General features: G+C 38.6%; 1 protein-coding gene across 1 annotated transcript in view; it reads right to left on the bottom strand.

Moving 5' to 3' along the window:
- Nucleotides 1-13,794, bottom strand: part of trpm3 (transient receptor potential cation channel, subfamily M, member 3) — a 158,394-nt gene that overhangs the window by 18,677 nt on the left and 125,923 nt on the right. Inside the window, exons 11-16 of the mRNA XM_085425213.1 lie at nucleotides 10,355-10,455; nucleotides 9,948-10,082; nucleotides 9,813-9,863; nucleotides 4,925-5,065; nucleotides 3,087-3,116; nucleotides 1,451-1,743 (exon numbers count right to left, since the gene is read on the bottom strand). Coding sequence (XP_085281339.1) covers nucleotides 1,451-1,743; nucleotides 3,087-3,116; nucleotides 4,925-5,065; nucleotides 9,813-9,863; nucleotides 9,948-10,082; nucleotides 10,355-10,455 — 751 coding nt within the window. The remainder of the gene's footprint in view (nucleotides 1-1,450; nucleotides 1,744-3,086; nucleotides 3,117-4,924; nucleotides 5,066-9,812; nucleotides 9,864-9,947; nucleotides 10,083-10,354; nucleotides 10,456-13,794) is intronic.

Genomic DNA, 13,794 nt, shown 5'->3' with positions numbered 1-13,794 from the left:
GGGACATTCTCAGCTGCCATCTGCCCTGAACAATGTGAACCACGATTCATCCGTGAAGCGCACACCTCTCCAACGTGCCAGACGCCATCGAATGTGAGCATTTGCCCACACAAGTCTGTTACGGCGACGAGCTGGAGTCAGGTCAAGACCCCGATGAGGACGACGGGCATGCAGTTGAGCGTCCCTGAGACGGTTTCTGACAGTTTGTGCAGAAATTGTTTGGTTGTGCAAACCAATTGTTCCAGCAGCTGTCTGGGTGGCTGGTCTCAGACGATCTTGGAGGTGAACCTGCTGGATGTGGAGGTCCTGGGCTGGTGTGGTTACACGAGGTCTGCGGTTGTGAGGCCGGTTGGATGTGCTGCCATATTCTCTGAAACGCCTGTGGAGACGGCTTATGGTTGAGAAATGAACATTCAATGCACGGGCGACAGATCTGGTTGACATTCCTGCTGTCAGCATGCCAATTGCACGCTCCCTCATTGCTTGTGGCATCTGTGGCATTTTGCTGTGAGACAAAACTGCACATTCCAGGGTGGCCTTTTGTTGTGGGCAGTCTGAGGTACACCTGTGCACTACTCATGATGTCAGATCAGCATCCTGATGTGGCACACCTGTGAGGTGGGATGGATTATCTCAATATAGCAGATGTGCCCACTACCACACATTTGGACTGATTTGTGACCACTGTTTGGGAGGGATGGTTATATTGTGTATCTGGAATGAATTTTAGGTCTCTACGTCCATCCCATGGGGAATGGGAGCAAAAACAAAAGTGTTGCGTTTATATTTTTGTTCAGTGTATATATATATATATATATATATATATATATATATATATATATATATATATATATATATATATATATATATATAGCAGCATTAGTGGCTTCACATACAATGGATGGATAAAAAATGTTTGGTTCATAATTGAATATTATCCTGAATATGACGCAGAATATGATACAAACTCACTCAGGAATCCAAATATTGTTTGGACAATTAACTCCAAATATGTCAATTACAAGGTTATCTTTTCAAATGTGTGTGTTCATCTCAGGCATTACCTCAATCTCACATGCCCATCCTTAACTAATGGTGATGCATGTTATTAGATCTTTTTATGTGCGTCACTTACATCCCATGAGAGCTAGTCTGAAACAGGTCAGTTTGTATGAGGGAAGGCATGTGTGTATGTACATCCACCTACACATACTGATGTATGAGGTAGACGCTCCTGTCTAGACTCTTAGCTCAGCGTTAACATTAATCATTTACAGCATGTTTCCATGTTTTCCAGCTCTTCTAAGTACTACAATATACATTATTTATATATAAAACTATACTTGAATATCCTGTTTAAACCGAATAAGCTGGCAGAGGGAGGGAAAGATAAAGAGTGAGCCAGACGGAGAGAGATTGGGATAACATGAAAATATATCATGTCACCCACCGAGAGTTGTGGTTTAGTTCCTGGGAAATGTCATCCACCATGTCGTTCTCAGATGCTTCGTGTGCCATGGCCTTACAAAGCTTACATGCCACCAAGGCTTTGGCCATGGCCTCTTCACCATGCTGCCAAAAGAACAGCGCCATCTTCTGACGTTTCATGAGCACAGCCCACACCATCAGCTCGTGGAAGGGGAAAGGGAAGTGGTTGATTTCTGGGTCGTCCAAATCGATGTCTACCTCTTCCTCTCGTTTACGTGTCGTCTTCTGACGACCTCTTCGGATTGGCATGTCATCCTAGTGGGGAAACAGAAGCATCTGTATAAAAGTATTTCTTAGGGATTTTTCAGATCTTTTCTGTATAGAAGGAAAACATTATGCATATATGTGGTTTGGATTGTAAATACTGATCACAAGTGTCAGCCAAGAAATTTGAAAGTTTTACATGATGTAAACCTCTGAAGAACACTTTGGTTCGACTGCATCTAGACGCCTAAACTGATCTTCTATAAATGCTTGGGAAGTTATATTTTGAAGAGACAAGCTAGAGCACAATGTGCCAAATACTAAACAATCTAGATAACGCAGAGCGGGTATGGGCTCATGTACATCTCCGCATGATTTTAAACATAATTTAACTTCTTTATAATATAGTTTCAGTTCAATTAATAGTAAAAAACCTTACAAGAGGTAAATTTATTGGCTTTTCACCAAGTTGGCTCTCTGTCTCTGGAGACATAGCTGCTGCCAGTCAGTCATTAAATGACATAATTTCACATTTAGACTGTTGAAAACAGCTAAATCCATTTGAAAAATAACTTTCAGTGCAAGAGATCAGCTGGACATAAAAGATTGCAGAGCAGTAAAATATTCAGCAATTACAGATAGTGACAAATATCTGGTATAAGCTAGCAAATTTCAGTGATATTCAGAAATGAAATTATCGCAATGCTTGAAATGATTGCAAGTATTACAAAAGAAACCCTTCAGGGTTCACAGCTGTCACCCTTTAACAGCAGTATTTCTGACATACATACTGGCTAGATGATAAATAGGCTTTGTGAAGATAGAAAGGTAATGGCGTGGCAAAAACAACAGAGAACACACACCGACACATGGGGGATAAATTCACAACATACAGAAAAACAAAGGAATGTTTGTTCCATGCGTATAAATACCTCCGAGGAACAGTGCTTTGTGAAGCTTTAAGAAATTACACCACACACCACATGAATCTGATCAGGTCATCCATAGCTTATTCAGCTGAATACAGCAGGACTGCTTTGAAATGCACTGCAAGATATATATGCATTTAAACTGTCTGGAGCATGAGTCTCCAGCTTTTTAAAAAGTCCATAAATCTGAGAAAAAGCTGTAAACCAAAATGACTTTGTTTTGTTTTATTGGCTGTTTGTGTGAAAAGCACTCAGCTGACTCAGAAATGTATAAAACTAACCAGCAAAATAGATTAAATATACATCTAGAGCTTCCCTTCATCTACTGAGAGGCACACGGCACACATGAGCACACTTATTTAGATGAGTAAACTGTAGATCAGTTAAGTGAAAAGGCTTGAGAGATAAGGGTTAGGAACAGTGAAGGAATGACTAAATAACAACCATGATTGGATCAAGACTCACCTCCATCCCCAGCAGTTTCAGAGCCTTGGGCTAGAAATGAAAAAGAAACATTAACACACAGCGAGACCTTGTTGAATGTATTTTATAGCACACTTTACTTTTGATGCACAAGACTTACAGGCCAAGAAGATCCTTTAAACAGAGTAAATCACTGACTTTTATTTGCATGCTTCAAAATGGAACTGATACTTAGGGATGGCACTTTGTGCTCATTTGAGTGACTGTATATATGGCAATAATATCTAATCCTTTTCTGCTTGCATGTATTAAATGAATTTATATTTGTAGATCTGGTACAGTACTGTGTATCTGCATTAAAGCAGGGCATGTATGAATTATGTATTCATGAGCCATCATCTGAGTTGGTAAAAATAACCCAAATCTCTTGTGGGGATTCTGATATCTACATCTATTTCAAGACTTTGTTCTTCCTTAACATGTGTTTATGTGTGCATGCACATAACTATGTGGCTGTGCATTCACTTGGTCTAGAAAATCCCAGTTAAAGTGGAGGTGACTCTGTCTTTCTTTGTCTCTCATTTTGCCTCCTTGCTCTGTCTCTCCTGTTTCTTACCTCAAACGTTATCTGTGCCTTTCCAGCTGCTTTGTGGCTACCATCCAGTCTTGTACAGTAAGATAAACAGATGCACAAAGGTTCACATACACACTTGCACACAACGCTCACAATCACACGACTGAATGTGCAAATACCAAAGTGCATCATTAAGTATTGTGTTTTATACAGTTATGCATGTTTACATTTTCCTCACAAGTGTGCAGGTTTTCGAGGCAGAATGAGAAAACAGAATGTGAAATGTATATAATGTGCAACATGTGCAGCAGTATAAAACACAACCATCAAACAAAGCACGATTTCAGAGATCACTTTGTCACTTTGGTTGTGTGTACTAATCACCAAGAAAACTTGCTGGTGGGGTTGTAATGAACTGTGTGCAGTTTGATGATGATGACGGCGCATAATGAAGAGCAACTGCTACACAAAGATGATTTGTTGCATTAGGCTTATGATAGGGCATGCAATGTTCCTACTTTACTTGATGTGTAAATGAATAACAGGGGAAGCAATGCTCATATATTTAACCTGTGCTGATCAACAGCACCCTGACACACAAATAAAAGCTAAATTTGTGTAAGTATGTGCATATTAACTAAATTCTTCTCAGTTGAAACCCAAAATTAATCCCTTAAACATATTGGTGCCTTTTTCTGATTTCAGGCAATTACACTTACATAAGTAATTATGCACTTAGATATATTTAGATAGCACCAAATCACAGGCTTGGTGACACTGGGAAGGAAAAACTCCCTTTTAACAGAAAGAAGTCTCCATTTTTGTTTATTTTTTTCATGTTGTAACTCTGGTTTTTGTGATAAATTCAAAAAGTGCAGCATAAATGTTGGACTCAGTCATTTTTATTCCTACCTATTTTTCTGCTGTACTTTCAGACTAATATTTTTCTGGAATTGGTATTGATAAAAAACAAAATTACTAAAACCGCTCCCATCTTTTTGTCCAAAAAAAGTCACGTGTCTCACTGACCTCCCACTGCAGATCTCCTTTTCTGCCATTTGTCAGGTAAAAATCATCAAAACTTGCATCTAAAAGTTAATTAATTACCATCCGCAAAGCGCAGCTGACCTTTAGACTCTCTGATAAATATGTTAGTATAAGAAATATATTATTATCCACTTATCCTTATGAGGACACGTTTGATAATGAGGCTCATTTAGCTGGTGCTGCTCCTTGGATTAATGACAGTAGATCTGAAATTGATTAAACACTAAGAGGATAATTCAGGTGAGACTCATTCACTCACCCTCTTGGGTCCGAAGAGGTTATGGTATAGAGTTCGGAACCTCTTCCTGGTGTAGTTACACCGATATGCCCCGCCCATGAGGTATTCAATGACCAGTCCAATGTCAATGAGGCTGATCCGGTAGTCCGGGGGCAGGTTTCCCTAAAAACCAAACAGGGTTAACAGGCAACGACCCACACCGACTGATTAACACAGGAAGGGAAACAAGAGTACAAAACAAAATCACACAGCCATATACACTCACTGCACAAAATCCATATCAAACTGTTTTTGGCTATGAAAGAAAACTTGATTATCTGATTCACCTTGAAGTAGATCCAACTGAACCCTGGATACTCTTGCTTGGAAAGAACACATAATGTCAGTGAATAAACGGCATGATAAGCAAGAGCAGGAGAAATGAGATACACAGAAACTCTCGGGCAAGATCTCTCTTCCAGTCTCTTTAATAAATTGTTGTCTCAACCAGACTGTTGTTCTGTTTGGCTTTTGATATTTACACGGGTCTTGTTTTCCATGTAGAAACGTGAAACAGTTTTATCAATACTGTAAGCAAAAAAATGAAAAAATGAAGTTGTTTTTAAAAAAAGGATCACAGTTTCAGGGATCCCATTACTCTTTCTACAATGTGACACGATAAAGCCCCAAAGTGCAAGTCTTTTATATTCAATAGAGGAGCTGAAAATGAGGAGAGAATTAAATCTCAGGTGCAGCGTGAATTAGAGAGTGTAATTTCTGAGGACAATTACAAAGCATGTAAAAAAAAAAAAGTGAATGATTTGTCATAATTTGCATTTAGGCATGTAATGAGATCTTCACAGTGAGGTTCAATGCAGTCTCGAGGAGAAGAAAGGAGAAGGAAAGTATAAATGACTCATTAGCCTGGAAGAGAGTGGAAAGATAGACGGACAGCTATTAACATGGAAGGTGAGACTCACTATTGAAACAGAAGCACCTTCACATGTGGACTATAACCATGTCGACACTCGCTATTCCTCCTCATGCCCTCAACATCAACCCTGCAGCAATTACCCTGGCAGCCACTGCTCCTTTGAGACACCAGTTACCTGTCGTGACTGTTCTTCAATCAGATGTGGTATCCTAGAAATCCACTGTGTGCTACCCATCACTGTTTCATGGATGAAAATAAGTATATCCACTAGAAACTGTTGACTTTTTTAGCACTTGTAAATAAGAAAGCATTTGATTCTAAAATGTGGTTTCTTTATCTTTTCTAACATTTAATTGCTAACAATTACTTGATATTCTTCTGTGGTAAAAGTAAGTACAAAAAACCCAACACAAAAGACTTAAATAGGATTAACCTCTGTGTGCTCAAGGGAATTTGTAAATTTAAAGGCACAAATCTTTCCATTTTCTTGCAGTCACCGTTTCAAATTTCACCCACAATTTGTTTTTGATGCAATTCAAATCTGAGCCCAGAGAACATTACTCCAAAAATCTTTAACCTATACAAACCTGTGAAAAACTAAATGCATCCCATGATTCTGAACCGCTTAAGTTCAAGTAATAGTTTTCTAAATGAGTTCATCAGTCTTTTACATTGCTGTGGAAGAATTCAGCCCCATTCTTCTTCTGTCACAGTTCACGTGACAAAATATTTGGAGGCGGCTAACTGAGACTGCTCACTGCCTAAATTTACTGAGGCTGCCCAGTTGAACGATTTCATTCAAACTATTTAGAGACCTTTTTATGTCCCTTGTTAGACTTGTAGGTATTTACAGGACTCTGGACTGGACTCTGCTAGTGCATCTCAAAAAATGAGAGTATTGTGAAAAACGTTTTTTTCATTGTAATTTAATTCAAACAGGTAAACTTTCATGTAAATGTAAAGTAAATTATTTCAAGTCAGATGCTAAGTGCTGCTGGAAAATGAAAAGTAATAAGCATTTCCATGAAGATGGAAATCTCCTGGTAGATGGCTGTGTTGACTTTGGACTTGATAAAACACAATCCACCGACAACAACCAACAACCGCAGATGATCCCAAATCATCACAGACTGCAGAAACTTCACACTGGACTTCAGACAGCTTGGATTCTGTGCCTCTCTTCAGACTCCTTGACCTTGATCTCTAAATCTAATACAAAATTTACTTTCATCTAAAAAAAAAAAAGAACTTTGCACTTCTGAGCAACCGTCCAGTTCTGTTTTTCTCCTTGGGCCAGGTAAGAGACTTCTAATTTTGTCTCTTGTTCAGGAGTGGGTTGATATTAGAAATGTAACAGTTGAAAACCTTTTCCTAAAAACATCTGCGCGTGGTGCTCTTGATGCACTGATACCAGCCTCTGTCCAGTCCTTGTGAAGCTTTCCCAAGTTGTTGAACTGACTTTTCTCGACAGTCTTCTCATTTCTGTTTTTGTTAACTTTCCCTTTCCAGGCAACTCTTCATTAATGTGCTTTGCTACAGCACTCTGCAAACAGGCAGCCTTTTCTGAGGCTTACCCTCCTTGTGGAAAGTTATCTGGACAACTGCCAAGTCAGCAGGCGTTTTCTGTATTTATACTGTTTGAATAGTGATTTGCTCAAATTTGAAATTAAATATTTTAATTTGTATTTTCACGAGCTATGAGCCATAATAGGAAAATAAAAACAAACTTTTTCACACTATGATAAGTTTTTGAGATGCACTAGCATGTTGTTTGTTTGACTTTATCACCTTTACCTGAAGACAAATTTTCAAAGAGGATCAATGATGTTGGAAAAGTCATGGCATGTACTTTAAAAAAAAAAAAAAAACTTCAATAATAATTGTTCTCCACTCTCTTACACTAATAAATGAATGTGCAGTATATACACATGTACCAGCAAGTAGCTGTTGATCTCTCCTGTAATTGGTGTTAAAGGTCAAGCTAATAGCTTCTATGAATGCACTCTGAGCTCTTACAGAACAGTTCTTAATATTCTTGTGTAGTTAGCTTTGAGTCCTAGCGGACTTACTAATGATTAACTGAAACTTTTAAAACTTGCCTCTAACATTTACGGCTCTAGTTTAAACCAGGTGCTTTGACAAAGGTACCTTTTGCCCAAACTATGTGAACCTCTCTGATGATAATTGTAAAGACATTGGTGAAATATATACTGTGCTGTGTACTGGAGCCACATTTCTTACCCTTCTTAGCTATCTCCTGAGCTCTCAGTTTGTAAATAGCAAAGCAAACTGAGGGTAAAAAGCACACTGCTACTACATTAGGATGCCTTCCCAACCCCTGTTTGAAAAGCAACACTAAAGCCACAACCTGTACATAAAGCTACAATGTTCATTTACTCTGCTATTCATTTGATTATTTACTAGGTGTAGTACAGAAACCCATTTCTATGACGATCGCTTTTCTTGATCTGCAGACTGAACTTGAATACAGCCTGCATTCACCCATAGCGCTGATATTAGCAAAATACCTGCAATTTAAATCTAATTAATAGCCATTAAATGCCAGCGGTAAAGCCTAACAGTCTTCAAAGACCAATGAAAAAGAAAGGAAGCAGCTATGACATGAAGATCTAAATTTAAATCTAATTAGCACCATACCATGATAGAACAGTGACACACAAACACTCAGCAACACTATTGCAATTACACACAGCTCTGCAGAAAGGAGATGGTAACGTTATGCCATGCACTACAGTGTATGTTTTGCACATTGGTGAAATGGTGCAGTGAGATGGCAGTTACTGTACGCTGCGTGTTCCTGCTTTCTACACCAGCATGAGATCGAAGTTTGTGCAAAGATAGGGGAAGAAGTAAAGGAGGGGAGATTACAGACACTTTCAGAGGCGCATGTGGCGTCACTGCAATTAGTAACACTACAATTAATGAGCATGTCTCTATGCTAATGGTAATGGTTGTTGACCTCTCTATCATCTCTCAAAACTATAATATGTGCTGAATGTAAAATATATGTTGTCACCTTTTATCATGAGCAATTTTAAGGCACCATAGAAGTTTTTTTTGGGGGGGGGGGGGGTTAAGCTTTTTTTTGCTATCTAATATATATAGTAAACATTTAAAAACAAACAAAAAAGATTTTACATTGGTTTCAGAGGAAAAGAAAAAAAAAACCTTGTGTAGGCTATGACATGCCAGAGCTTTTTCTGTCATTTTACACATTTTTTCCTTACAATTTAAGCCCGAAGTCATGCAGTGACATTTTTTAATGTACTGAAGCACATTTCTGTATCATGTACAAAAACTGAGACGTGCTGCTGAAATTACACTTCTTTTTCCTATATTAAAATATCTCACAGATTAAATGTGCAGTTACACTTCTTCACATGTGGCCCACAATGTAAAATGAGTTTGACACCCCTTATTTAAATGTTATAAATGTTTTTCTATCACCCCCCGTAAGCTCTCTGAATCACCTTGTGTCTCAACTATCACTATTCAAGAAATCACGTTACAGGCCATTTAAAATACAAGTTAAAACTAAAACAAACTGTGGGACTACTAAGCTCTTCAGCCTTGCAGCATTTCCATTGTGGTCTCACTTTGCTCAGTATTGCTCCGAGTTCTGCGGATAAAACAATATTTAATACATGTAGTGTTTGTTTACCGTGGTGGTGTGTGCCTTTGATAAAGAAAGGAGTAAACTGAGGAATCATGAGAGGGATGAGAGTCGTGCACAGCACTACACAGCCACTGCAGCCCGCAACTCCAGCTGAAAAAGAAAAGCCGGCCGGCATCTATTTGCAGTTTACAGCAACTAGTGCAAAATGTAGATATATACGGAGTGATGCAAACAGCATAACAACACACACCACAAAAAAAGCAACTGCAACTCTATGGAGTCAAACTTGTCTTCTTTAATATACCACATTCCCATACTGAACAGCAACAGAGCTACTGGGACGGCAGTGATGGTCATACCTTTTTGACATCTCTGACGAGGTGGTACAGCGTGTTTGATGGTCCATGGCGCTGTTGAAAGAAAGAAAAAAGTAACAGAATGAGGTTTTGTTTTTTTTTTAAAGCGTGTTTTCAACACTTTATGCTTGTCATTACCGTGTTATAGAGCTCCTCCAGCCTGGAAAGAGTGAGGAAACGGTGCATGCTGACTCCATTTTCAATCAGTAGCTTGACAAAGTCAACTCTGTCCAGAACTAAGGCATCCAGCATCGCCTGCTCCAGGGAACCAACCTAGGACATACACAGTATACAGTGATATCACATCCTATACACAAGAACTGCATCAAGTATTTCTTCTCATGTAAACAACTTTGAGCATCATGAGCTATTATTGTTATAATTATTAGAGCAGTATTAGCATTAAGTTCAAATTCAACTACTGTGAAACTCAGAGTTGAGACGTCAGTGCGAATAAATCAGGTTCAAACATCCTGTGAATATAAATAATAACACAGTATGTATACATCACATATATTCTGGCTTATACTGTATCTGCTTCTTACAGGCCACTGCTGTCCGTAGATGAAGATCTGACTCCGTGCGATGTCCACTCTGTTCCACGCCAAAGCCAAACTCAGCTGATCTGGGGCTGAAGCATTAGCACCTGGTATGGATTGTTACACATACAAGTTTTTCTTTAGGAGAAACACAGCTATAAAATATAAGTATATATTCTAGTATGTCCTCACTGCCACATCTATATCTTTGATCAATATATCAACATTAATATGTCAGAGTCAACCAAAAGAAATAATTTTTTATGATTATTCTAAATGGACATTGTGTTGATTTATTACTCTGCAGAATTTGTATATTTGTAAAGTGCTGCAGTGGGACTGCCAAGGTTAACGCTCATGAATTATTTTGCTGAAGTGCTTGGCTAAACTGCAAAATGTTATTGTGACAAGACAAAGGTTTGGTCTACTTGAAGCTCTTTTGAAAAGTGTTGTGCCTTTGCTGCGCTTGTCGTCTGTAAAACAGAAGAACCCGTCTTTACTCACTGATATAAGCATTTCTTTAACACTCTACCTCATCCCTGCAGAAAATGTGGAATACACATTTTTCCTTTGATTTCTGTGTCCAAAAACATTTACAGTACTCTGATCCTTCACTTCGATCCTCCAGAAAACATATCAGTAACATAACTAGAAGCCAAAGTAAAGAAACTCCAATGTATACAAATGCAAGATTAAAATGATAATAATAATAACAAAAGAGTGTGAGTGGATTAAATTGAGTGTAATGCTGGGTGGAACAAAATACCTTGTTTACAAGATTTGTGTAAATCTGTTGAGCTATTTTTCTCTAAATGGTGACTGTGACTGAAATTAATATCATAATGAAATTGCACTGTGGTTCAAATGTATTCATGGACTCCTGTCATTTCCTTTTTCTCTCCCCTCTTGTTTTCTGTCGTCTAATACTGTATTTTGGAATTAACTCAGTATTTCAAGGTTGCATAAAAAAAAAGCACTTACAGCATTTGAAGTGACTAGACAGTCAGTCCATGAGAGATATTAGTTTTTGTCGTTGTACCTGTTTGTACCAACACATCTCAGCAAATGCTGACTAATGAGACGTAATTCAAGATCACAGCCTGCTGTTCCCAACAATACGTAGTGCAAACAGAGAAAAACAAGAAAAACACAAAGGAAGAAATTGATTTTTTTAGCCTTCTGACAAATCAACTGTAAGTTAAAGCACAATAATATCCCCGGTTTGACAAGATGGTGTGATTTTTATTAAGAATCCCAATATCATCACTTTACAGCCTGCTCTCTCTGACTTCAAGGCTTGTGCTGCATCACTAGAGCTTAATGGAGTGAGTTCTGACCGAGTCCCACTGATAATAAGCAGTGCCCACTAATAGGAGTTTTAGGGGATATGTGTATATATTAAAAGGAAAGGAGGTCCTGCTTTATCAAAGGCCTGCGACTTCATTCTCTCTGCCTGCAGGGTTGGACTGAAGTCAACTGACTTTATGTACCCAATCTTTAGGATATTGACTACCCCAGACAGCAGGCCATCAATTACTCCCACCTCACCACACTTGCACCATCTGTGTGTAGTTGCTGTTTCCTCTCTGCGAGGTCTCCTTCCACTTTTCTTAATCTTTCTATCTTTCTTACAGAGGCTTGCGCTCACCCCTTAAATTCTCTTTCTTCGATTCTTGCTCAGTTCGCTCCACTCTGTGCATTCCTGACTGTGATGTTTTGTTTTTTTGTTGAGCCCCAGGCAGTGGCTTAGTTCCTTGGCGAAGGAGTCTAATCCAGTGTTTTAAAAAGCTCTCAGGCAGGATGTGACCGATTTCATTTTACACTAAAAGCCTTGAACACATCTCATTCATGCAGCTGCAGAATGAGAATTGCATCTGAAATGGCCCCGGTGCTGTTGACCATAAGACAATTTTGCCCCTAACTCATTTTTAATTTTTCTAATTTCTTTTTAATTATGTTCTTTTTGCTATTTTGCCTTTTTGCTCTTTGATTTCACATTCTTCCTTCACTTATTCACAAAAGCTTCTCTAACAATGTGAATAGACATGAATAGCAGATCTCATTAAACACAATAACCTTATGTATATATAGAAAAGGTAACAGAATGGGAGAAAAAGAGTTTGGAATGAAGATAATTAATGGATGGGCCAAAGAAATTATTCATCATGACTGCAAGCTACTCTTTTGCACTTTTTCCTTGTCTGTGGACTGGCATGTTCCTCTAGGGAACAATTCCTGAGACAGCCAATCATATGTGTTGAATTTCTAAGCACTCCCACAGGAATCACTGATCCTTGGCATGCAGGCATGATGTCTGTACTTCTAGTCTCTAGTGTGTGTGTGTATGTGAGTGTGTGACAGGAAGAGAAAATGCATGCAATCTCCTGTGAGCATAGAAGAAGCAACAGAAACCACAATCAATACAACCTACTGAACAACCAATTGAGCAAATGGATCCATGGATCCCCTCTCTCTCCCACTCGTGTGTGTGTGTGGTTTACTTTGGTAATTTTTCATTATTATTAACAAATGTATAGGAATTTGTTACAGAACAGCTCGAATATGAGCCTTTTTACAAGTGTACGCACATGAACCAAAGCATTATGTCCACTCACAGTCAATGTATTGGATCTAGGAGAATGGGAAGACTGAGCATTTTTTTTTCCAAGTTCCAAATTTTTGTGCCCAGACAACTGTTCAGAGCATCTCAAAAATAGCAGTACTTGTGAATCATTCATGGCCAGTATTAATGAATACTTACAAACAGTGATTTGGAGAGGAACAAACCATTAAACAGGAAAGGGCTGTTGTGGGATATACCCTAAAAATGTAAACTTCTCAGTGCCAGAGCTACTTTAGAAGTCTTGTAGTCCATAACTCAGTGGGTGTGAAGTGTTTTACTGTCACAGCAAAGACCAACAGCATATGACGCAGGGCTAGTGATAATGGTTTGTTCTTCAGTGTTTCTTTGTGCATATTTCAGTGTCAGTCCTCATGTTGTCGTGCTGATTAAATAGAATGCGTTGCAGTGTGATAAATGGAGGAGGAAACAACAAGGATATGAGCCTTTAAATCACTATTAGTTTGTCTCTGAGGAGCAATTTATGAGATATTTTATAAGGTGATCTGACGTGCAGTCCCAGAGTACTCAGTGGTTCTCCTTTAAAAGAGAGTTTAAACTCCTCGTGGTCCAAATCTTTTGGCCATGACAGCAGCCCTTGAACGGCCATGCCACATAAGGTTCTGTACATGTGTAAATATAAGATATTTTACAACATGAGCTGTGCTTAGATGATATATGGCTTTCACAAAGAACTTTTTTACCTCATGAAAATGTATTTCATAAGTGCAACTTAAATGCAAATATATTCTTCAAAGAAAATGCCACAAAAGACAGGGCACTTACCGGGGACTGGCAGTGTCATCCTAGAATTACTTGTCTCTGG

Source organism: Rhamphochromis longiceps, linkage group LG12 (genome assembly GCF_057381845.1).
Source record: "Rhamphochromis longiceps isolate RC_006_pf linkage group LG12, R_longiceps_female_GT1.1, whole genome shotgun sequence".
Classification (NCBI taxonomy): domain Eukaryota; kingdom Metazoa; phylum Chordata; class Actinopteri; order Cichliformes; family Cichlidae; genus Rhamphochromis; species Rhamphochromis longiceps.
The sequence above is the reverse complement of the archived record's forward strand: the minus strand, read 5'-3'. Positions and strand labels throughout refer to the sequence as shown.